The sequence below is a fragment of the Pezoporus wallicus genome, unplaced genomic scaffold (genome assembly GCF_028554395.1).
Source record: "Pezoporus wallicus isolate ANWC-B61680 ecotype Strahan unplaced genomic scaffold, APGP_CSIRO_Pwel_v1 contig_3181, whole genome shotgun sequence".
In the NCBI taxonomy this organism is placed as follows: domain Eukaryota; kingdom Metazoa; phylum Chordata; class Aves; order Psittaciformes; family Psittacidae; genus Pezoporus; species Pezoporus wallicus.
Genome location: NW_026641700.1, coordinates 3,220,954 through 3,246,324, shown reverse-complemented (window position 1 = coordinate 3,246,324; position 25,371 = coordinate 3,220,954). Strand labels below are relative to the sequence as shown.

The following is a 25,371-nucleotide window of genomic DNA, read 5'->3' as shown; positions in this document are numbered from 1 at the left end:
TGATCAGCATGTCTTAGCAGATGTCACTCCAGCGAGCTCAGTGAGTAGGAACAATTTCTGCCTAGCCTTGCCTGAGAACTTCTTTCCATCCTATCTGGAGCCAGTTTCCTTACTCTTTTTTTTTGTGATTCCTCTGACTTTCATCCCACTTGAGCACACGAGTAATTTCTCCTTCTCTTTCACCTCATGCAGTCTTCTCAAAGGAGTGTGTAGCTGAGAACACTGTAAACTTTCTGATGTACTCCACTGCAGCTAGGGAACATGACAGAGAGAACTGTAATACCCAAGATGTTAAATTTATCTGTAATGGCCTATACTTCTTTTGAGTATGCTTTATGGGTGTTAGTGTGCACCTGTGCAGATCTGTATACAAAGGTTTGTATAGTCATGCCTTTTGTCACTGCTGCCTACCAATTTTGTTTGCCTCTCTGCTAGTTACTCACTGAAGGAGAGCTCTGGACTAAAGAAAGGCAACTTGCTTCAACTGCTCCATAGCCACCTTCACCCTGATGTGAAAAAAATGCAAATACCAACGATGGCAAAGGAAATCTTACCATCTAAAATGTACAAATGACTCGGAAATAAAAGATGTGGAAAAAGCATCCAATGCCAGTATCTGATTGTATCAGTTCCAGGTCTGATCACATCTACTTTCCCCCACACTTCTATACTTGTAAAAGATTATGTGTAGGATCTCTGTGTGGGTGCATAAACAGGGCTTCCAAAGCAGTCTGTTTCACTGTCTTGTGCACAGTTTGTCCCTGTCCTTCAACCTCCTCAATAATTTCTTTCAGAGCACCTTTTATTTTAAAAATGGTTGTGTTTAATAGTTATGAGAACATCCTGCCTCATGGCTGTGTGTCAGCAAGCTTCTCTACTTTGTCTGAACCTTTCAATGCATGTGTTTTCAGACCTTTGTATGAATAAAGACATATAGTATGGTCATTTCCAGACAGTCCTCAAGTTCCCATCTAATTTCTAGAGGCACATACCTCGCCCAGCATCTAGAAGTAGGTCTGTCGGAAAGAGTTTGCTTTCCCACAAACTTTCTACTCCATGATGATTTTTTTGTCGGTACTACAGTGAAATAATCTAGAGAAATGAATTACTGGAATTGGAAGCTCTCCAATGAAAAATTAATGTTACTGGCTTGTGGTACCTAGTGCCAGATCTGTATTATTTTATCCGCAGGTGTAGACTAGCAATCACAACAATCGTCACTTGGTGGAGCCAGATTACTCTGCAAATGGAGCATGCCTTCCGGGTGGTTTAGGAAGTCAGGATTTTAAATGACACAACGGAGAAAGGAAGTTGGGAATCGAGGGACTTCAATCCTTTGAGAATCAGAATTTTTACAATTTCTATTTTAGTTACTCTGGCATAGGAGAAGCAAATGTCTTGCCAGCTGAGCAAACAGTTGTTACCTTTTGTTAGAAGTTCAGTAGAGATGCATTTGATAATCTGTGTGCAAATGTGTAAAATGTAACCAAAAGCTGTCATGTTCTGGTTGTGCACAATTTAAAGAATTTCAGATTGTTGATGTTAAACTGTGCAGTTCTTTTACTGATTATATGGGTTTTAAAATATATCTGCCATTTTTTCCATCTCTCTCTTAAATTCCCTTAACACAAGTGGGAAAAGACCTAATGCATTTACAGTGTAAAACACAGAACATCTTAGAAGGAAAAAAATGAGAGGCTGCCAAACAGCTTCTCTGTGCTATGCTGAGATTAGCACCTTGTTCCTCACAGTATATTTATTTCTTTTCCTGACCATACATATGAGACATTTTAATTAAAGAAGTATTAGTAGTAAAAGCTCCTCTGGCTTCTGTTTGTGTTATATTTATTGTAATTGCTGTAACAGAATTTAGGGAACTTGCATCACTCTCTACCATCTTGATCTTCAATGATCAGGAGTTATTATTGGGAGTATATGTGCTCTCTGGTGTTTTTGTGTCTTCCCCTTACATGCTTTTTCTTTGTATTGAATTGCTCCAAACCAGTGAGATAAGGCTAGATGACAGGTCTACTTTTGAGGACACGTCCTGACTAGCATATACCAGTCCTTTCCATGTATTTTTTAGACCTGTCAGATCTCACACATTGAGAACAGACTATCAGTTGGATACAGCCTACTAATTTTCTTCTAATTATATTGAAAAGGAGAAGAGAGATCTTCTTTGGTCAGTGACCCCACATGCCAGAAGAGGCTGGTTGGCTTAGTCTGCAGTCTGTTGATAGGTATATCTTACAGGCAAGTCAGATAATAGGAGAGAAGCCAGAGCGCTGGGAGACTGCAGTTTAATGCCTGTGCCCACCTGGAGGGGCACCTCCTTCCATGACACACTGGATCAGATGATGGTTGTGGCTTTCATGCTCTTGAGATGTCAAAAAGCCTGGTGCAGAGTCTGTCTGTATGCTGTAGTATACAAAAAGGTGAGAAAGAACAGGAACTGCTTGAGTTACCTCTCTGCAGATTTAAAGTACAAAACCATATTAAGAGCATTATTAAGTTCTACCTAAGATTTCTCAGAGAGTTAATTCCTTCTACATAAATAACACTCTTTAAAGGTGGATGAGCACATGATCATAAATGCAAACCATCCATGATAAACAATTTATTACTATAGGCAGCAACAAACTTTTATGAAGAATTAAAAACTACAGCATTGTCCCTGCCAAGGAAAGTAAATAGAAGTGAAATTTGTATCTGCATATAAAGAACACGCCACATTTTACGGAAGCAGAATGAAGTTAGTGATAAAAATCAACAAAGATCAAACAGAGTAAATGTGACTATACGAAATAAAGAAGTGACTTACCCATGTACAGAACGACAGCGTGGTCTCTCTTAATGCTAGGAAGATGGAGTAGCGTTAGGATGAAAATAGATCATTGGTTCTGCAGACCTGGAATAGTTGGAAAGAGGCCCTGCGATGGCACAAGCCAGATAGGAATTACTGTTTTCAACTAACATGTTGATGGTTTTTCTTACTCTCATGTGTGTCTGGAGCTGAGGACAGGGTTTGGATATGTGCACTGGATGGGAGAAACAGCCCCACAATTAGCCACGGAGACCAGGGAGGCTCATGGAGTTGCAGTTCAGGCTGGAGAGGTCTCCTCTTTGTCTTGGGCCAGTTTGGGCTCACCCACATTTTTGGGGAAGGTGTTTGTACCTTGGTGGCAATTGCAGATCCAAGTGTTTTAAGGGAGTTGATGAGCTATGTTTCTGTGTGGTCCCGTGGAGCTGAACACACTGGGATGTGGTGCAGGAACTCCAGACTGTCTCTGTCTCAATACCATGCAGGGTATTGAGTCTGGGCTTCAGGTGGGCAGGAGAGCTCAGAAGTGTTTGTGTGCCCCAGCCTTCAACATGACTTTGGAAGTCTTCTACAACTACCCCTGCCCTACTAGTTGTCTTGACCAACAGGGCCAAGTGCAAAATTGTTGGCCCCAAGAACAGGATGAAGGTGTTCCTCCCATTCAATTCAGTGCCAGATCCTTGCCTCTAGGCTGTGCAAGAATCGAGCAGGAGCCTGTTTGAGAGGGTACTGGATCACCCTCTCAAATTGAGAGTGATCAGGTATTAGAGCAGGCTGCCCAGGGAAGTAGTAGAATCACCGTCCCTGGAAGTGTTCAAAAACTCTGTAGATGAGGCCCTCAGTGACATGGTTTAGTGGTGATCTTGGCAGTGCTGGGGTAAAGGTTGGACTTGATGATCTTAAAGTTCTTTTTCCAGCTAGATGATTCTGTGATTCCTGCTGAGCAGCAAGGTGGGCACTGGCCAGGGGCTGAGAGAAGAGCTCACTGCTGCCCTCCATGAACACCATCCCTCAGTGTAGCTCTGACGGTCGTCCAGAGAGGAGGCAGCAAAGATTAGGCTGTGGCAGGGGGCATTCTTACCCGTGGAGGGTCTGTCTGGTACTTGGAAGAAAGTAAATGGATATTCTCTGGCCTTTATAGCATGGCTTCATCATCCCTTTTCAAGCTAGTCATAGCTAAAAAAAAAAAACCCAAGCAACTCATTTTTTTTTCATACAAAGCCTTGTATTCAATAGAGTTTCTCAGCCTGTAAAGTCTTAAACACTTGTCCCAGGTTTTTTGCATAGTCATAGAGTTTTAGATTTCCCCATATTTATATTTTCCCCGTGAAGAGCAATATATGCTTTTAAGCTAAAATACCTTCTCTCTTTTTTCTTCCTTTTTTTTCTTGAAAGACTGTTCTCATGTCCTCTTCTCTGAACATTTATCATCCTTACTGCCCTCAAGTCAATATTTAGCATTTTCCCACCAGTGAATCCTTTTTAAACTGAACAGTCGGGATTCCTGTGGTGTAGAAGTTTCCTGTTTTTCACTTTAAGCTCTCCAGTACTTTCTGCTACTGGTTTGGGCAAAGCTCCTCTATTTAAACTACGGTTTCCCTAGCAAAACTTGTGAAATCATGACTACAGAGAGGAAGCAGAAGGGTAAATCTAAGTAAGCAGTCTTTAGATCTTGTTCATCATGTAGCCTGTCAAGCTCCTTGTCCTGAGTTTTGCTGTAGTTTAGATTACCTGCATTTTTTTTTCTTTCTGTGACTTTTGCAGTTCTGGCAAAGTACTTTGGGAAAGAAGGTAGTTGAAAGAAAAGCTTTCAATTGCTCTCTCCTATAGTGGTCAATGTGGGTGCTATGTGTTCCCTTTTTGTTGCACAGGCTGGGATCCTTGGGGTTTGGAGCTTCTTTGACAGTTTTTCTGCCATTGTGTAAAGGGACCAGATGATAGGGATTGAGAGAGGCAGTCTGGCAAGTGAGATAGGCTTCATGAGATTCTATGGTTGTATTTCCAAAATGAGTTTTTGTTTTGTTCCAGCTGAAGATTTTTGTTTTCCCAGTTGTCATTACCATTCTAGAAGAAACTGCAGTGTCAGATGTGAAGAAGAATGTCTGAGTTGCAGAATCAAGAAAGTTGCTGGGAAGAAGAATGTTTTTATAAAACATCTAATTTAATTGGAAAATCAGCTTTCTCTCTAACCCAGTTTGAAACATAATAGAATCATAGAATGGTTTGGGTTGGAAGGGACCTTCAAAGGTCATCTTGTTCAACCCCTTGCAAGGAGCAGGGACATCTCCAACTACATCAGGTTGCCCAGAACACACCCAGTCTGACTTTGGATGTCTCCAGGGATGGCCCATTGTGGCAGGTACACCTGCTCTGACAAAAGCCCAGACAAAGCCCTGACAAAACAAGGCAATACTTTTTGAAGAGCTTAAAAGCTGGCCTGAACCAACCCCAACATCATCAGCTAGGTCATCTCTTTAAACTAGACAGACCTTAAGCTGTCACTTATCTCTCTACTTATTGCAGGCTATAGGTTTAATCTGTTAGCTACTTTATTTTGCACTTAAAAAATTCTCATGCTCCTCCAATACAGAAAGCAGAAGGATATATTTCTGTATTAGGTAAGGCATTTTACACACAGATACACACAGAGGAGGGAAATGGGGATCTTCTTTAAATAAAAGGAATTATGAAATCCGTTTCAAGTCTCGGGTCTTCTTACTAGTCATCAGTTACTTTGCATTATACAAAAATTATTCCTGGCACCCTGCTTCCTGAAGTGGCAGAAGAAAAAAATGGGAAAATTCAGTACAAACCACTCAGTACCCATTTCAGGGACATGATGAAAGCTCAGAAGGAAGGCAAGAAGCAAATTTCTTAATACAATGATATCACATCAACTTCTAATATTAGGACTGAGCAAATTAGAGCTCAGAATATGCTCTTGGGTTCAGTGCTAGACTACTTCAAATCTGGTCCAAGGATAACACAGTCCTGAGCTATCTTACAGCTTGCAGCAGCAGAGAGAAGCAAGGTTTTCATAGCTGATCCTTAACTTATGCAATAGAAAGAATCTTCTTTCCCTCACAAAGAATATAAAGTTTTGCAGCAATTTTAGAGTGATGGCAGTTTCCATTCAATGAAAAGTACTGGCATCCACCCAAAATAGCCTTCCTTCTTATCAGAGCTTGGCACCTCACCTCCGATCCAAAGGCAGGACATGCTGAAAAGTCCCAAGGAGTCAGTGTGTGCATGTGTATGACACGTAGGAGTGAAGGACAAATGAAGGTCAGTGCAAAGTGTTCACTCTTACTGATCAACCTCTGCTTAAAACACATTGAGCAAGAGGAAGAGTTTCATCTGCAGCAGACACAAAATGTCAACAGTTGAGAGGGGCTCCCTAGACTTTGCAGAAACCAAACATCTTGGCTCTGAGGAAGCCAAACATCCTCTAAGTATCTGCTGAAGCCCAGAAAATAAAGGGAAAGAAAATCTTAATTTACTTCCTTGATGAAAATGAAAATATTACAGGCATCAGCCTCCTGGAGCTGCGGAGAGATAAAACTGCAGCATCGCAGCTCATGAAAGTGATTCTGAAACCTGGCTCTTGTCCTGTCCTAGACACCCATCTTGTCTTGACATCTCCTGGTTAAAATCCTTACTAACCTGCTTTCTCACCAAAAAAAGGGAAAAATTGGGAAGGCTGTTAGCATTGTTCTGAAGCTCAAAACACTGTCATTATATCCAGATCAGGAAAAAACATGTGTGGGAAAAATAGCATGTAGGTGTGTTCAACTGTGTGAAGCCAAGGCTTGAGGCAAATCAGATTAGCAAGGCTAGAAATGTGAACAGTTATTTATGCCCAGAAGATGTGAAGGAACTCCTGGCCGCACAAGAGTGTGTTGAGTTAGATGTTCCCAAGCCACTCACCGACTCAGTCCTCTGGGATGCTCATGACTTTGCATCTTGTAGGCTCTCCGCTGCTCATATTCACTGATTCTGACCCACTTCACCAAGATACGCTCTTCTTAAATTGTGGATTATGTTTCTGTGTCATAGCTGCCAAACACATTCTCGTGCCTCTTAAAGCAACTGACAGTACCTGCAATCTCTCCTACATTTCACAGGAAGCAAGGAATAACTTCATCAAGACCACAGCCTGGCTCTCACATTTTGCCATTAACTACAGCTCTAACTTCAGGTGGCACAAGAATCAGCCTTTGAGACGCATCAATTATTTCCAGCTTTTTCTTTAAATCTGACTAGACACAAACTCAGCATACTTCACTTTTCATCAAGGTTCCCAGTTTGAAGGATGCTAACCTGAAACTCAGTCCTGCGAAGGCAGGAGATGATAATTGGCACATCAGCCTCTCTCTGTATCTTCCTTACAGTTATGACAGCACTGCTCCTCAGAGCGTGCTGGCTAAGCAGGCCCTGGTGCAACACATGGTCACAGCCACATGCTTCCATTAAGCTGCAAAGCCCATTAGCTGCAGTTACTGCAGCTGCTTTCTTACACCTTAGTAAACACTGATCCAAGGTGCAAGGCTAGTTTATGTTATCCTCTGCGTGTTCCTAAGAAGGCTAATTCTGGAGAGAGAGAGAATAACAACCTAAAGCAATGCATGTTTTCATCATAAGCAAACAAACCTAGGATTTTCTGGACCATGAGAAGTCCCTGTGCACATTGAATTGTTTACCCCTGGGCACACATTTTGTTCTGCTTTCTGTTCTAACAGTGGTTTTTCCCCTCCTCCTTCCCTCCCTTCCTGCCTTCCCTCCTTCTTTCTTTCCTTCCTTCTCTCTCTCTCTCTCCTTTCTTTCCTCTCTTTAGTGCGTTAGCCACTTGCCAGGAATTGCCTTCTCCTCAGACACTGCTGTATTTGTGAGGCTTCTTTCAGGTCTTTGACTTTCAAACTCTTTATTTTCCTGCTCCTTACAGTGAAGAAGATGTCTTTGAGATTTCACTTTGGATGTATTTTCAGCCCTAGCCAACTCCTACTGCAGCATTATATACACATTCATCTATGCCCAAGCTTTCATTTCCATTTTAAACATTACATCAGGCAGTGAAGCTTTCTGCCTCTATAGTTGTGCCAGCAAGGCCTTCTTCCCCTTTTTTGCTCCTGTCTCTGAGCAGGGAGATATCAAAGACCTTGCAGCTACCTATAACACACACTTTTCCCTTTTAAATACTGCTTTTGTTTGCGTTTTGCAAACCTGCTTTTATACTTGCAACACTTCACTTCAGAGAGACGCTGCTTAAAGCTACTCCCATACCCATTCAGACACCATCCTGCAAATTCAAATTCCAATGGCATTTATGAAATGACTCACTCCTGGATTTGCTTTTGATTTGCTGATGTCCTTTTCTACTTTTTTCACACTGTATTTTCCAAACACAATCCGCTATAGATTGTATTATTTTCCCTGAAAAAGGCCACCCCAGTTCTGCACAACAGGGTACTGAACTTGTACCACTTTTCCAAGTTTGCGGTATTCCAAGGCACCACAAAGTCAGGATGACCTGTAAGTCTTTTCTTTTTCTGCCTTTGGGTGCTCTAACTCAGGAATCCTACAAGCTTTTCAGTATTCCTGGACCTCAGAAGTCTCAAAGCTCTCATAATTTATCCAAAGGGGCTTCCTCTTTTGTTTTTCCTCTTGAAATCTGCTTCTTGACCCTGGCAAAAGGGTCTTCTGGCACATCTTTATTTGTGCCTACCAAGGCAGCTGGAGTCAGTAACTGCAGGGCCAGTGCTCTCCCCCAGACACACAAATAAGAGGAGAGAAAGACGCTCTCTGATCCAATTTGGAAAAGTCTTCTCTACCTGGTAAAGGAGTAGCGCACTATGATAGAGTGGAGGGACTTTTGCGCCTATCCTCTTCTTATTTCAAAGATGGTGTATGTGCAGTTAGTACAAACATGTTTCACTTTGGAACCAATGGTGCTACTGGGAATACCACACAGCTCACAACCATAAGACACATGGTTGTTCAGTGTTAGACTGTTTACACTGAGAAAACCCTTTAGAGGTAGCTCAGTTTTTCAGGGAAGTAAATAAACCCTCACCCACTGTCACAAAGAGGAAGGACAAACTGCAGCTGTGTGCTAACAGGCTCAGGATGCATGAGGCAGCTCACAACAGACAGGAGAACATACGCGGTGCCACTTCAGTTGCTCTGGGGGAGAACCGAACATCTTTCACGTCCTTCTCTGTGGTGACAATTATGCGCTGAAGCAAATAAATGTGGGTGCCAGAACACTGCCTCTCCCCACACATCTCATGCTACTTTTTGAAAAACAGAGACTTTACCACTACAAACGAAGGCTGAAAATTCCACAGCTCATGCACTGGGGGCTGTGGGAGCACAATTATTTTGGCACATCAAGTAAACAAGTGGTTACACAGCAAATCGATTCCTTGCTCCAGAGCTGGTCCCGGAGGGCCTGAGCAGCCACATCCCTGCTCGCTCAGTGCAGACCCAGCAGAGGCTTTGGCAAGACTTCCTCACTCAGGTGCCTGAAATGGAGTGCTGGAAGGCATCTCACTGAGAGCAGAGTGTGGATTTAATTTCTCCTCAGATGGAGCTTCTGCTTTGAAGGCAGGCCCTATTCCCATGGCCAACAGTGTGAGCAAACCCTGGAGGTGCTTGCACAGTGCTCCCCAGGGACACCGATGCCAGGCAGAGGGAGTTCAGGGGGCTCAGCACCCACCTGAAGGCTCCCAGCACCTCACGTGGAAGAGGAACAAGAACAAGAGCTGGCGGTCAGCCCGTACGTGCCTGTGGAAATCACTGTGAGGCAACAGCCTTAAACAGGTTTCCCATCTGTGGCAGGCCAAGAAGTGATTTTGGATCCAGACTCTAGGTCTTGCTTTTCTTCCTGAGGGAAATGAACGAATTGAAGAAGAAATCAAAACTGCAAAGGAATATGAGAACTGAGATAACATCTGAATGAGGAGAGCTTCTCCAACAGGTATGATACTGAGGCATGTAAAGTGTGAAGAGACAGGAAGCCTATTGCTCCTGTCATACCATGCCCCTCTGGATTGTGAAGGGAGAAGGCAAGAAAGGGCGTTCCCTCCAAAAATGCAAATGAGACATAAGTCAAGAGTCAATTCAATGGGGTGAAGTAATTTTGGCTAATGTGTACAGCGGGGAAGTGAAAACTTTTGGTTGGGTGCCCAAGGGAGGGGAGGAGAGCAGGTAAGATACAATGTGGATGATGAAAGCGATGCAGAAGGACAGAAATGTGAACAACTTATAGCTGATACAACATTTTGCTCTGGATCCTACTTTTCCCATTCCAGCAGCTTGATGTGTGCGACAGAGCTGACAAAACAGCCTGCAACAAAGAGACAGAGACACCAGGAGGACTTCTCAGTTATAAGCTTTTTCTTTTTTTTAGAATTCAAGCTTACACAGTTATCTATGCCCACTATATTCATAATTACATTTTAATATCTGCATACAAAAGCTATGTAAAAATTATTTTCTTCCCCCAAATATACAAATTTTCTCTTTAGATAGTTTAAAACATTTGTGATCACAGATTTTGTTTTAATATATTTTAGGCTGAAAAAATATTACCAATCTAGCATAACTTTTAACACTGTTTGCAAAAATAATACATCATCCAAGGTACTTTGTTTTTTACTGTGTGGTGTAATGTTTGCTTTACCCTCAGGGCATGAAACTGATATAAAAAAAAAAAGCCAAATAAGCAAAACCCACAAACCTCATAGACAAAGTAAGACATCGTCCCAACCAGCTTCATTACAACAAATAAACAACCCAAACCACCCTTCTCTTCCAAAAAATTACAAATGACTAATTTGATGTATTTATCAGCAAACTAAAACTGAAGAGTGCGAAGGAAGTAGAAAAAAAGAAATTACAGTATGTCAGCTAGTTCATGCCCTGATACTATCTTTACCAACAATAAATGTGTAATTAAATAAAGTGTCTTTTAATGTTTTACATTGTGCTCAGTAATTTACATGAATTTAATCTACACCCAAGTGCTGATGTAGATTTACATTTGATTGTCTTGTGCATAAACAAGATTAGCTTTTAAAGAAGGTAAACTGTGCAATGGACAGTCACAAACACCTTATTACCTGCACAATATTGCTTTTTGAAGGCGACATCAGTCAATGTGGATACACACGAATAATGCATACTCTTTGCATTTGCTAACATCTATGCTAGAACTTTGTGATAAGGCCAAACCTTTTTTTTTTTTGTTTTTAATTTTAAAGCAAAAATATACCATAGTAAAAAAAAAACCTCACCGTGCTCACATCGTTTTGAGTCTTTTAAATGGAAAATAAATCTCTATCACACTAGAATAAAATTCTCTCTATAAAATTTAAATACAGATCACTTCATCGCTGTATCAAAAGGAAACGTCTGGCAATCATTTCCAGATGATCACAATAACAAGACACATCAAGAGGTCCTGTTGCCTCTTCCTTTGTGAAAAGATAAATGTCGAACACTTTCAATTACTCTCGCAGTGAGAGGAGTATGTTCCTTGGTTGTGGAGTTTAATTCCACCAGTGAAAAAGGTTTAGCCTTAGGAATGCTGGCTACATCTCAAAACCATAAGACTGATTTGTATAATTTATGATTCATGCAGCAAGAAGTCAATATGACACATACAGTTTAGAGTTCCATAGCATAAAAATACATCACTAGCAATGACATGCTCTGCTTGTTATCAACAGCCCTGTCCTGGCAGATTGCTGATATAAATGGTCTTTCTTGACAGTTTTTTCCTCTTTTCTGATGCCTGCCTCTGAAGAAGCAAGCAGTCTGCTCAAGAGTTATTTTGGACCTTGGAAATCTATCTCTAAGGTCTGTATTTTGGCAGAATGTAAACAAAAATCATTATCGCACACTATTTATGTCATTATAAATATCATAACTGAGATCACACATGAAACAAGTATCTAAATGCATGAGTTACTCAGGGCAAAACTATAAATGGTGACAATAAGGTTTGACAGGAAGAATCTCCTATGTGAGACCAATGCAGAGACCACAAAGCAAGCATGAGAGTTGTGTGGCACCACCAGAAATGAGACTCGGGACTGCACTGGAAAGTGTATGTTTGTTATTTTACTCAGAAAGCCAGCTACTGCAAAGCGTGCTGACTGCAGTACTGATGTCTGCCACTCAGATGGTTAAAACCAAGTATGTCTTTGCAGAACTACAGTCAGTATCCACTGGTAAGAATCTTCAAGAACATCCTCATGTGATCTAGATTTGCTCTCATCATCACATAAATCATACTGAGGGAGTAAATTAAGTTACACAAAATAAGACCGGTAGGAGATCAGAGGCCATTAGATGTCAGTACATCAAATCTGTCAAACTAAGAGCTTGGTCTTGGTTTCCAATTGACTACTACTAATCCTGCCCTGTTAATCAGTGCCAGACTCCAGCTTAATCTAAAAAGCTAGAAAAGTATGCTGACATATGTCCTTTCTGCTTAGAGCCCTGCCAAACCTGTCAAAGTTGGTTGCCTGTTTTTCAGTACTTTAGTCCATCTGCAACCACCTAAGGAGGTTATTTTCTGAATCCTGATTAAGCACAACTCCAAACTGCATCAGCACCTTGGGAAGTCAGGCCATTAACTCAGGCAGCTTACGTGCCTGAATTCAGACATTCATTTATGCAAGCTGTTCTAAAACTTTATAACTTGCCATGGTAGAGCTCTGGGGACAAGTTTCTATACAAGCAATGCTTTTTACAGCAGTCAGTGTGTAAAGTGTTAATTCTCAGCACTGTCTCAAGCTGCAGTTCTGTCCAGGGTGCTTCAAGTTGTTCCTCCTCTTGCTGTTTCCCCAAGTCAACCCAGTAACTCTCACATTTTTTTTCTAACCTCTGATCTTTATTTATGTTTTGAATAATGCAGTCCTGACAATCCCAAGTGTTCAAAAGCCAGGCACGAGGGCCGGCAACAGTTATGAGCTAAATCACTTTTAGGTAGTGACTTCCAACCTAAATATTTAACATCTAGGCTACTGATTTTCTTTATAGCCCAAAGGGTATGAATTATTGACCTTAATAACAGAAAGAACCTCTCAAGCAGCTGCAGAATTCCAGGAACTGAAGCTCTGAAAAACATATGAAACATTATGGATCTTGTAGTGAGATCATTGCAAGCACTACTAGGAGAAACATGGTGTGTCTTCTCCTGGGTCTCATTCATATCAGAGTCAAAAGATTGTACACTAGTTCATGATCACATTTAGCAAACAGGTGAGATACTTGCACTGGCTTCATGAGGAACTCCATGCTCAGATCTGTGGCAGAATAGAACTCCAGAGGACATGCACAATTCTCTTTTCTTTGCAAGCCACTGTGGGTATAGATACAAGTAATGGGTCTGTTGATTTTTTGCTTTCCCTATGTGCTATCAGTTCCCTATCAAACCACCTCCAAATCAGATATTTTGCACTCTTTACTGACTATGCTTTTATGACAGATGCTGCTTATCTGAGATTCTGCACAAGTACATGCAAGTTCATCACATTGTCTGGTCTCATGTTCCAAAAAGCTGGAAAGTTTCTAACTTGCCCCCAACAAATAGTTCTCTACAAGGAATTTAGATAGAGACCGATGCTGTTAATACATATGCTTCAAGATGGAGTAAACACAGCCCACAACAGAGGTTCTTCAACTTCAGAAAACATTTAAGAACAAATTTCCAGTGATCTGTCTTCCTTGCTACCTGCAAAAAAACCCTAAACACCCCACTGTAATTTATGTTCTCACAAAATTAAGGGTACAACCCCCCAAGTGATAACATCAGTGCTTACACCTCATCACAGGTGCATATGGTACCAAAGAACAGGGAGAACAAGATTCTACACCCCTGAAACCACAGCCAATAGCACTGCAAATGCATTATTAATGATGCAGGGAAAGAGGGGTGGGAAGAATTCAGCCCCTGACACACACATATTGTGTTCCACCACCAAATTTTCCTGAGTATCATGTTTTCATGAGGGGATAAACACATAACATATGGGCTTAGTATGGGCCCATATGAGCTTTGAAAGTCAACACATCCACCCTAACAATGCCCACCGACTTGCCAGGCAAATGTATCAATAAATGGCAGAGAAAGAAACTGGTACAAATGCATGTACAACATGAAAGAACATGGGATATGAGGAAGTGCAGAACAGGTGAACTGAATCTCTGGTTCCCAGGAAGAACAGAAGGATGCCTTTGATGTATCATACAAATTCAGAGAATGGTTTAATATCAAGTTTATAGAACCTAGGGACAACATCCCTGAATGGAGATGTACGACAGAGAGGAACCTCTACCTATCATGCCCCCATCACCAGTCTCCAAACATTCCAAGACTGAGTACTGGCTTGCAGATTTTGGCAGCAGAACATCCTGCCATTGCTCAGTTTGGTTCCTGTTAGTGCAGTTAGTGGAAATAAATTAAAAGACTCAAAGAGAGAACCTAGCCAAACAAAAGTCATACAGACACCAAGGAGGGAGAACCAGGCTGATCAACACACACAGAGGAGAGGGTAGGAGAGAGAGAAAAGATAAAACAATGGAAATATGTTTAAGACATCTGCTGATGATTTGTAATTATATATATATAAAATTATATATATACATGCATATAAACTTTATATATATATATATATAAACACCAAAAGACTACTGCCAAGCAACACTATTTGTATTACTGGAATAAAGCTGCACAGTCTTGAGTGTCATTAATGACACAGCTGGTTTTTGTCCCATCTGAAGGTCACTCCATATACTTTATTCTCCTTGTCCTCATTCTGTGAGCATTCATATCCGAGGAAAGCCTGCTATCCTGATAGAGAGCCTTATCCCTCAGAGTGACGATTTTTACACACACCTCACAAAAAGCAGATGTCTCCACTCTGAGGAAAAGCACCTCAGAGGATCATATTCCCCTCCCTTCTCCAACATACCTTCCAATGAAGTTACCTGGAGTTCAAATGTAGTAAGAACTGAAGGATCTTAATTTCTGATACACGTGGAAAAAAATGAGCCAGTCCCTTCTAAATTTGTGTTATAAAAGTATTTGATTTATGAGGCACTGTTAAACTGTATCTGCCGGAACAATCCTCAAGTAATAATGTGATTATGATGATGATGGAGATCTTAGATCATAATGGTGATTGTTACAATAGGAAAAACCATGAAGACTAGAAATTGTCATCTCAGGTCACTTGTGACCTACAAAATGAGGTAATACTAGACAGAATTGTCAGGGTCAAATTAACAATAGTTGTTTTACCTTGGAAGCCAATTTATTTTCTGCCACTTCAATTTCTCTCCCATAGTTTCCAAGCAATGATATGTGTGAGCTGGTGACCACGCTAGTGCTGGTGAATGAGACTGGTTTGTTTGTATTTTCACTGTTAAGCTGTCAAAGCATTCACATCAAAGGACCAAAGAACAAATTGCAATAGTTAAAAGTCACAAGTACTTGCGTTAAAGGGATGTTTTCATCCATGTGCATACAACTGCCCCCAGTAACCCCAGAAGAAAAACTGAATGAAAACCCAACCCCACCTCAAGAAACATAAGAGATGAAAGAAGAAGAACAAACAGAGGTGAGAAGAGATGGACAACAGGATGAAATGACAGCCAGTAGTGTGATGGGGGTGTGGAGAACTGCTCCAGTCTCTAATCCTCAAACACTTCCAGGAACAATGGAGGGAAGAGTTCTGTGGGGCACTCCACCTTCATGTGCAGGAAGCGGCTGGCATGGCACGCTCCGATCATTCGCAGGTCTGTCACTTTCATCAGCAGTTTTGGCCAAAAGTGTGCAACATGGTGTTTTCTGTAATTAATGTAGTGTTCAAATGCCAGGAGGAAACCCTCTTGACACTTCTCAATCCTCTCGACACAAACAAGGCCTGGGCGATCTGTAGATACAAAGAAGCAGTTACTGTTATTTCTTATCTACTTTAACAAATTCCTGATTGTAAATCAGGAAAAATAGGACAATTCTGTTATTAGGAAAGAAAGGAAGAACCAAGAACATCTGGCTCTGCCACAAATAACTTCTTTGACCCTGGACACCTCACTTATCAGTACAAGCCTCATTAAAACAAGGAGATAATCCTTTCATCATCTTTTGTCCATAGAGAGTATATATGTTTGGGAAGTTTCCTTACAGTGACTACAGCAACAGACCCCTGATCTCAGCTAAGGCTTCTATCTATACCTTTCTATGAAACAACTAATAAAGAATCAAAATATTTTCCCTGCCAGATATCTAAATCACAGTTCTTTCATATCTGTTTCTCTACAGCATGACCAGTGCTTTGGTCAAGCTTTGATCCACAGGTCAATCACAGAACGGTTTGGGTTGGTAGGGACCTCAAAGATCATCTTGTTCTAACCCCTCGCCATGGGCAGGGACACCTTCCACTAGACCAGGTTGCTTCAAGCCCTGTCCAACCTGGCCTTGAACACTGCCAGGGACGGGGCAGCCACAGCTTCTCTGGGCAACCTGTGCCAGTGTCTCACAGTTGGAAAGCTGCAAAGGAAACTCTTATGGAGCATCAAGGAACAACACCATCAAAAGTCTGCCTGATTGTCTCAACTGGCACCCAGATGGGCGCTGGGAAAGGTTCGTTCACAAGTCACTCTTCAGAAGACACTTTTGTGAAAGCAGGTCCTCTGAACTGAACTGAAAGCAGGTCCTTCTGAATCCCCTACTCATGTACCACGGCATAGGGAACTAAAATCAAAATTTTGATTGGGAAGGTCAAGTGCTTTCTTGTGATTAATGTGGAAATCTTTCTGTCTCAGATACAGTTAATGCTTGTAAATCCCTGTCTGTGTATTGTTATTCAATGCTCAATTCAATTCAAAGTGGTCTTAAACCAAAATCTTACCAAACTTGCCACTGCCCAAGAATGGAATTTCCTCTTTGGGCTGGCACAGTCAATGGAAGCATATTTGAACACATACTCGAGAAGGTTAGAAACACTTTGGAAATCATATGAAATGTGCTGCTTCTGTATTACAACACCAAGAGACCAGTTGCGGTCTGCATGGGGAAATGGCACAGCTCTCAAATGTCCAAAAGCAAGTGGTGCAAGATGGCGTATGAGAGTCATCTTGCTCATATGCAAAAGCATATGAGCACTGATGGAAATAGGTGTAAACTGTACATCCCGCCCAGTGCATGACAGCACATAGGGGAAGAAGGAACTTACTGTAAGGACAACTATTGCTAAATTACCAGGTTTTCATTCAAGGGAAATTGACTCAGAACCACATCTGATTTCTTTCTGGTGATCATCCCTGCCTCCTCCCTAAGTACTACACTGATCAAGCTGTGCTACCAAAGCCACTTTCATACCCATCTCTCTGAATATCCTGGATTTTTTTTTCCTAGTGTTGAGTAAACTAATTCTAAGCTGCAAGGGTTTTTTGAGAGAAAATTTCTCCCACATTACTCTAGTCAGCACTACAAGATCTAACATACTCTATTTTAAAAAGAGGTTTGCGACAAAGGCTAAAGAGTTTCAAAATCGTTGGGTTCCCAATATATTTCTGTTCTCACCTGATGACATGAGCAGAACAGCCTGAAGAAGGGCAACCTCGGTGTCATCCAGGTTAAATGAAGAAAGAGACATACCCAGGTCAAAAATGGCATCGGACACTACGCCAAGACCCCCATTTTTCAGCTGGCCCCTTGTCACCGCCATCTCCCCATTCAGTGTTAAAGTCTCACTCTCGGGGTCATAGCGAACTGCTGCTCGGAGGGACATTATCTCCATACAGCAGCCTTTCAGAAGGATGATCTGGTCTTCACATGGCAGCTGCAGAAATTATAAACAGTAAAGGAAAAGATATGTTTTCCAAACTGAGTTGGTGTTACAACTACAATAAATCCATGAGCATGAAGTTGTGGGTCACTCCCCAGGACACTACCTTGCATAGTGCAGCTACTCTCCAAACACATTGCTGACTGACTGCACCATGCAGACCTTCAAGACTCATACTTCTGCTTTCAGACTCTGCCAGCAGGTTAACACGCCCCCACACCATTAGGAACTTCAGTGATGACACAGCTATAGGCAAGTGGTCCTGGACAAGATACTCCAGGCAAATCAAGCTGTTTCAGATGCTGAGATGAAGTGACCCAATTTGCAGATGTGCTGCTCTCTGTTGGACCAGTCAGTTTGTGGGAGCATTATAAAATTAAACCAAATAAACCTTAAGAATGTAGCTTTCCATTTTGCAGAAAATTTAACGAAGTGTGAATGGAGAAGCAGACCTGTCAGGTGCCAGGTTAGTGGTAACATATACTATTGGTTTTGTCTCCCATCAGGGGTGGATCTCACTGAGATGGCTGAAGGGGTCACTGTTCTCAGCTGTTTTCCTTTCTCTCTTCTACTCCTGAACTCCTTCAGCTTAAAGCATAGCATAACAGAATAAAGTACAATTGGAGCTGGTACAGACCTCAGCCATCCCAGTTAAACTCACAGCCAGCCATGCTTATTTTTTACCTGGCCAGAGTTAAAACCAGACATTTGGAAGGGCCTGTAAGAGTGAACAGCTTTTTAATTAAAAGGAGTGAAATAAATTTTTGTCTCTAGGACAGATACCTCAATCACTGAATAGGGCAGGTACTCTAATTCTCACTGCCCATTTGAACAACAGAAAATTTAAGCTATATTTTAGCGCAGTAAGGCTGATCTCCCTAGGGTCCCCATATTATTGCTGGACAGACAGAAAATCTATGGTTTAACTTCAGCTTTTACACTAGTGCATAAGGCACGATCTTCAGGGCATGTGGCTAGACATGTCTTTTCCACAACGTCAAGAAAGGTAAGCTGTCTGAACTGGTGGAAATAGGTCCTGTATTTATAAAGTACTACCAGGATGCAGACACATTCTGTAAATCATGTCTTTATGTTTTCATAGGTAATTTAATGATAGCAAAACCCACAAGACTATTTTGAGACTGCCTCTAACAGTCTCAAACAGCAATGGTCACATAGATGAAAAAGCAACTCATTTCTACTTGGCTTGAAGGGAGGCAAAAATCCATCAATTTCTGATTCACACAAAGTTATTATATTTACCCGTTTCACAAATCAAAATGAAAAAATCCTCACCAATTACAGGTTTACATGGCAACTGTGTACTCGCAAAGCAAGTACACTGATTTGGTGTAAAATGGTGCAGAGTGGATGCCAGACAGCTCTCTAACTCAAGTGGAAGGCTGTTCCCTTTTAGAGAACAGTTTTAAGCACAAAGCTAGCCACAGTCAGTTAAAGGAGTTGAATCATGCAGCTATTTTTCCAGCAATGCCAACTTCAGGTGTGAAGTGTTTGGTACACAAGAAAAATGACTCATCCTGTTCAGGGCAAATCACCTTCTCTGCTGATTGCTCTCAGCTCAGCAGCAGTGTATGGAAGGCTGCACAGGCACAGTGGAAGTCTCACTACCCAATGACAGTGCCATTGTGTGGCTGCTGAGACTGAATTAGGGAAAGAAACAGAGTAAGAAATGAAATAACATTAAATAAAATTAAATAAAAGGGGAAGAAAAGGGAGGCAAAGGACGAGAAGGGGAAGGGAGAGGAGAGAGAAAGCATATGCGAAGGAAAAAGAAAAGAGACCTTAAGAATAAAAATAAGGAGAAGGAAGAATGGTGGAAAAGAGACAACAACATGGAAGGTATTTCATGATGCTTTAGATGTTTTTTTAGTAACTTAAAACCAATGAGAATTTCTCTTCCTACTTGAACCTTCTTAGAACTTCTTTATGATCATGGTGCTCTGACTATGCCTGTCATTCATCTGCTTTCCTAATTCTGAAGAATATATGGGACACAATGCCAAGTGTCCAGTCTTATTTGCCAGTAGCAGCAGTCACCAAAGACAGGGGGATGAGCGCCAGTTTTGTTCCCAGCTATGCAGGTTTTAATGCTATCTACGGTCATCAATTGAGCATTGCTACCACCAGCGCACCTTCCAGGAGAGAAGTCAACAAACGTGACTGATTATTTGTCACATGTTGTCCTTTCCTTTTCTCTCTGCAGGGAGAAAAAGCAAAAGGCAGGAGCCTGAGGTGCTCACCCCTGCAGGACATATTGGCAGCCATCACACTTGTAACTGCAGCCCCATGGAACTGAGCTGAGCACCTCAGTTTCCTGCCCTTTGCTTGCCCACTTCAAAAAGGAGCAAACATTGTTGTTTTCTTTATGCTACAGCAGGATCTATATGACAACTCGGATGAGAGCTGTCCTACTCCTTTGTGTTCACAAGTTGTCCCTCACTCTGCTATCACACCTTGCTGTATATGGAAAAATAACAGGCATATCAACTGCTACTTCCCACCAACAAATGCCAAATCAGAGGAGACAAATTCCCTCAGACACTGAATGCTGCAGTAGCCTCTTGATCTATGGACACATTCCCTGCATTTTAAAATCTTCATGCTTGGCCATTACTTCATGCTTTCTTGGCTGATGGAGCCAATGCTGAGGTTAGCCAGGGAGAGCTATTTAACTTGTCTGATGGAGCCAATGCCGAGGTTAGCCAGGGAGAGCTATTTACACTATGCCAGCTATTGATATTTACCTCTTCTTGTGCTGTAGGTGCCAGAGGACATAAATAGCTTTCCTTGACTGACCTTAAAGGAAAGCTGCCAGCCACAGAAGAGTAAAATGCTATGGTTGCCTTAAACTTCCTTCCTGAGTGATGTTTACTTGTGAAGAAGAAACACTGTTCCTGAGTTAGGAAGCCAAATGTTCATTGACCATGGTCACTCCCATTTTGAATATAATTCACCACTGGCATTTTACCAGCAGAGTCAAGTGCTGCTCTGCATGGTGGGCAAGCAAGCAGGCATTCTTCCATGGCTGGACTGGGGATATTTCCATGTTAAAATGTCATTAAGATTACTAAGACTGAAATATTATTCCAGTTTGCAGTTCCAATACATTTTTTAACTCAGGAAAAAAATATCATCACCATTGTGCCTGGTCCTTCAATAAAACGATAGCTCAGTATCAGCCTAGTGCCTCTGTATTCCTAACGTGCAATTAAGTCTACTTAAGTCTATTTACTGTGTATTTTACATGTTAGTATCTACCTGTAATGACATTCCATTACTTTTACAGACTCTTTTATGCATAACTTCCCTGTTTAGGAAAAGCATTCCTAGGTAACACAATGAGGCAAGTGCTATTCCTTGATATGGATGCTTTCTGAATTTGAAGGATTTGTTACCATGTAGACCTCACTCCACTATACCGTACCGGCCAAGGAGTCATAAGGCACAGAGGGAACTGTGTGCTGGGAGATCTGATTAAACAATTCAAAGATGCTTCTAGACAGTTGCTTTTTGTTCATCTGTTCTGTTCAAGGCTGCCTCTAAAGACACATTTGAGTTCCTAATGAACCACAACAACTTCTACATGAACAAAATCAGGACTTCAGTAATCACAGGAAAAAGAAAACCCATAAAATTCCACATGATTCTAGTCCCATCTATGTCAAGTCTCTTTAACTTTACTCATCTTAAGCACAGTGATTTTTTTAGTTCTGTGCCAGGAAGATTTCGGATAGTTTTTAACAACAGGTATATACATGAGGAGTGCAAGGAAGTCTTCTTACCTCACAAAACATAGGCAACTTTTTGGCAAAATCCACCACTCTTGTAATCGCTGGTGTGATAATTTTTGTAAACTGGCTGAAGGCTTCTAAATCCACTTTCCCACCTTCTGGGGCATTAACTATTGGTGCCTGACCAATATCTTCTGGCTAAGGATATAAACAGATATATTTAAAGGAACAATCTCTCTTACAGCAACTATTTTAGATGCTAGAAAGTCCGGCTTGGCAATGGAAGCTACACTGAAATGCAAAATACCACAGTTTGTTTTGTAAGTAATGCCCATTATGCCACCTTTTGTCTGTAAGGCATTTGTGAAAGAGGTGACTGCAGAGAGATGGGCGTGTAGAACACCGCGACCCATCCTGTGTGGGCAGCTGCAACAGTGTGCACATGCAGTTTCTTCCTTGTGCCTGTATCTGAGTATTTTGTGGGTATAGCTTATATGCAAATTTTTTTTTTACTTAAAAATGTAGGCTTGTTCTTGGTTCTTACAGGTGCTGAGAACTCTCAAGTTTCTCTAGAAGAAAAGGGAGCTGAGGTGGCTTATTATTCCTGAGAAGTTGCTAACAGCTCTGCAGAATAGGGCTCTTCACATACTCGAAGTTCTGAAATCCTTACCAGAACAGATTGCCTGGCATCACAGAGCTCCAGGCAGCTGCTAGGGCCTGTTTCCAAAACTAGGCTAAACCAACTGATGACTAAGAACTGTCTAACACAAAGTCAGTCGGGATAAAGTGACTAGAATTTGAGCTTGTCTGGGTAAAATTTTGGTTGAAAATCACCTTCTGCATGACTTCAGCCCAAGGTTTCTCCAAAAGCTGAAAAAAGAATTAATCCCATAGGGATATACAATGAAATAGTTTCAAGCAGAATGCGATGAGTGTTTCTCTATTCCAACTCACTTGAACTTGTTCACCTGATTTTTATGACAGCGCATCAATGCTCCTGTGTATTTTAAAAACATGCATATCAAAGCTGTTCTGTTCCCTAAGTGTGACTTTGTGGTTGTAAAAGACCTGCCAGCCGCCATGCAGAGGTTTAATTTTGTTCACATCAGAGAGCCAAAACTGGATAAAACCCAGAGAAAGTGGCTTTTAAGACTTCTTGACATTTATATAAGGGCACTTGAACAGGGGAGGTGCTGAAAGTGCTATCTATAATAAAAACTTGTGCTCGGCTATTTTGTTAAGCAACACATCATAAAAGATCATTCCACAGCTCTGTCACCAATGTGAATCCAAATCTAACTTCTTGCAAGAAAAAAACTCAGCAATGTGTTTATAAAGCAAGCTCCAAGTGTAAAAGAACAATGAAGAGGACTGGGCTCAATTATCTGATGGGTCCCAGTAAGAAACTAAAATAATCCCAGTTGTAGGTCCTCCCCTCCCTGAATCTTGGGAAACTAAACCAGATTGTCTGTGTGCTCATGATAAATAACCTTCAGAACTTCCAAGCAAGAAGACCAAATGCTTAAAAACATGCATAACATTGTTAGGGAATAAAAGAACTCAGCATTTTCTTGGGAAAGGCAAAAGAAGTCAGGATTGCTAGCTAAAGCTAATACACTCCAGAAGGGCATGCAGCTGGAGGACCCTTGCCACGTAACTCACCTCAGTAAGAAAAGAGGTCCAGACCTCAAAGGAGCTCCTGCTGTTGAAGTATCAGCCTCAACTGCCTAAGGACCGACCCACAGCTCCTGGGACATGCAAGTCAGCTCCTATTGTTCTTCAGGAGCTTGTGGCTGGGGCTTTCAAAGTCCTCCACCTGGGGCTGGTATACCATCATGGACTTTTCCTTCTGTGTTCACTGCAATGTGTCAGCAAGCTTTGCATGCTTGCCTTGAAACCACTGGGCTTCAGCATGTGAGCACTGCAAAGAACTAGGAGGCCCTGCAGTGAGTGCTGCACCAAGAACAGTTTGGTCTGACCTAGGAACCACCTGTGGAAGTCACAGCTGGTTTCTGAACTGCCCATTACAACTACCCTTCCTGCATCTGCTCCATCCCTTCTCTCAATAGCTCTGTCATCGCTTCACCTCATGCTCTGCCTCTGGGCACCCTTTGCCGGAGGCTTCCCCTCTGCTGTGATTGTTTTCAGAGCCTGAAGTCCCTCAGTGAGAACATTTTATGTGGTCCAGTGTATTCATTCCCAGCCCCAGTGTCAAGCTGCCCAGGCTTTATCCTGAACCAGGCAATACCCAAAGAACAGCCCTCCTGTCTAAGCAACCAAACACACTATTGCAGCTGCTTCTTGGTCTGCTAAAATCAGTGCCACAAACAGTGCTGTGCAGCACCACTGGAAAGCGCTCTGTTGCTTTTTGCCATTGTTTGCTGGCTGTGGTTTCCCCACTGCACGCTATTACAAACATGGAATTCATAGAGAAACTCAGATAGTGCCACTGGAATTAACAGATCATTATAAAAGGGATCAGCTGGTTTGAATATATAACTTCTCTAATCAATTGAACCGTAGGTCAAGATTCCAATAGTGAATGAGGCAGCAGGAGCCTAGGCTTAGAGAAAATGAGTATTCTCTATCTGATTAGCTATACACAGACTGTTAAAGACCCTTGGGTATTCCTGAAATATGGTCTATAATCCCTCTTCTGTGCTGTATCAGCATCTTGGATTCTGTACTTATTTCCTTTAAAAATCGATTTAGAAGAATCAAATAAATCCTTTTTTAAGGCTGAGCATCACAAATCACCATTTATTTTCTGATCCTTAGTTACAGGCTGAATGAAAATTTAAGTAATCTTGTAGTCTGTAATCCCAATGCTATAGTGCATGTATCATCCTGCTTTCATTGAAATTAATTTTTCTTTGCCAGATTTATTTTAATTAACATGTTCACTTTCAAGTAAGAAATGAAAAACCATGAGTTATTAATAAAAAAATCAGCTTTCTCCTAACACTTTGATTGTTTTAAGACTTAGAATATGTTGCATAGTAGCTCCTAATAAAGACAATTATCCCTAAATACATATATAATATGCTACTGTTGTCAATCAGGAGTGAAACAATTCTACTTTTTCTTATAATAGCACATGAAGATTATCCATCTGAGTAAGTCTTAACTTAGCAACACGCTGTTTATCTGTTGAAATATGTGGTCTGATCAAACCCTGAACTTCAAGGCAAGAATAAGCAAGCAGTAACTATAAAAAATCATCCCTTTTTCATAAACATCAATACACTGGTAGTTATACTGTCTTTGGTGTTCCAAAGTTGGGAAGGAGTTAAAAGTTCAGGAGAAAGAAAGGAATACGGCTCCAAGAGCAGTGTAAAAGGCTACAGTCCTTACCAGAAATTTCCTTTTCTGCTTCCAGTGGCTTCCTTGTGCATTGGTGGCCACATGTGCTTCAGTAACAATTTTGATGAGCTCCCATTCCTCATTTGTTGGCTCTGGTTTGTGCCCAATGGTTTTCTGCAGCTCTTCCCGACGTCTCTTCTCTCTATTTTCTTCTATCAGCTTCCTTTTTGCCAACCTCTTGCTGTCATCCAACACCACTAGCAGGCGAAAAAGCATAAAGAAATGGAAGGAAGCTCTTAAGCCTGTCTGAACCTTGGTCTTTTCTATGGCCGAGGTAGTAAATGGTTATAAACACCTCAACTGATCAGTAAAGAAGTACTTTGGTAAGAACTGCAGTTGACACAGTTTGGAGGGAGACACAGAAGAACTTAATTTTCTCAGATGCCTGGATTGCGAAGAATGACTTACCCTTCTGGTAACATTCTGTTAACTGCCAGTACCTTCAGTTGCTCATTCTGCCTATAAAATTAATACATAAAAGCCTTCTAAGGACTCAAAAGTGCTGCCATAACAGACTTGCAGTAATCCACGATGGGAAAGATACTCTTTTGTTTTCTTTGAAGTAGTATCA

General features: G+C 41.4%; 1 protein-coding gene across 12 annotated transcripts in view; it reads right to left on the bottom strand.

Annotated features, from left to right (window-relative positions):
* Nucleotides 1-14,696: 14,696 nt before the first annotated feature.
* Nucleotides 14,697-25,371, bottom strand: part of THRB (thyroid hormone receptor beta) — a 168,056-nt gene continuing 157,381 nt past the window's right edge. For all 12 annotated transcript variants that reach the window (XM_057424848.1, XM_057424856.1, XM_057424855.1 and 9 more), the window contains 4 exons: nucleotides 24,792-24,997; nucleotides 21,489-21,635; nucleotides 17,421-17,679; nucleotides 14,697-15,768 (listed from right to left, as the gene is read on the bottom strand). In XM_057424848.1, coding sequence (XP_057280831.1) covers nucleotides 15,527-15,768; nucleotides 17,421-17,679; nucleotides 21,489-21,635; nucleotides 24,792-24,997 — 854 coding nt within the window. In that variant the 3' untranslated portion in view covers nucleotides 14,697-15,526. The remainder of the gene's footprint in view (nucleotides 15,769-17,420; nucleotides 17,680-21,488; nucleotides 21,636-24,791; nucleotides 24,998-25,371) is intronic.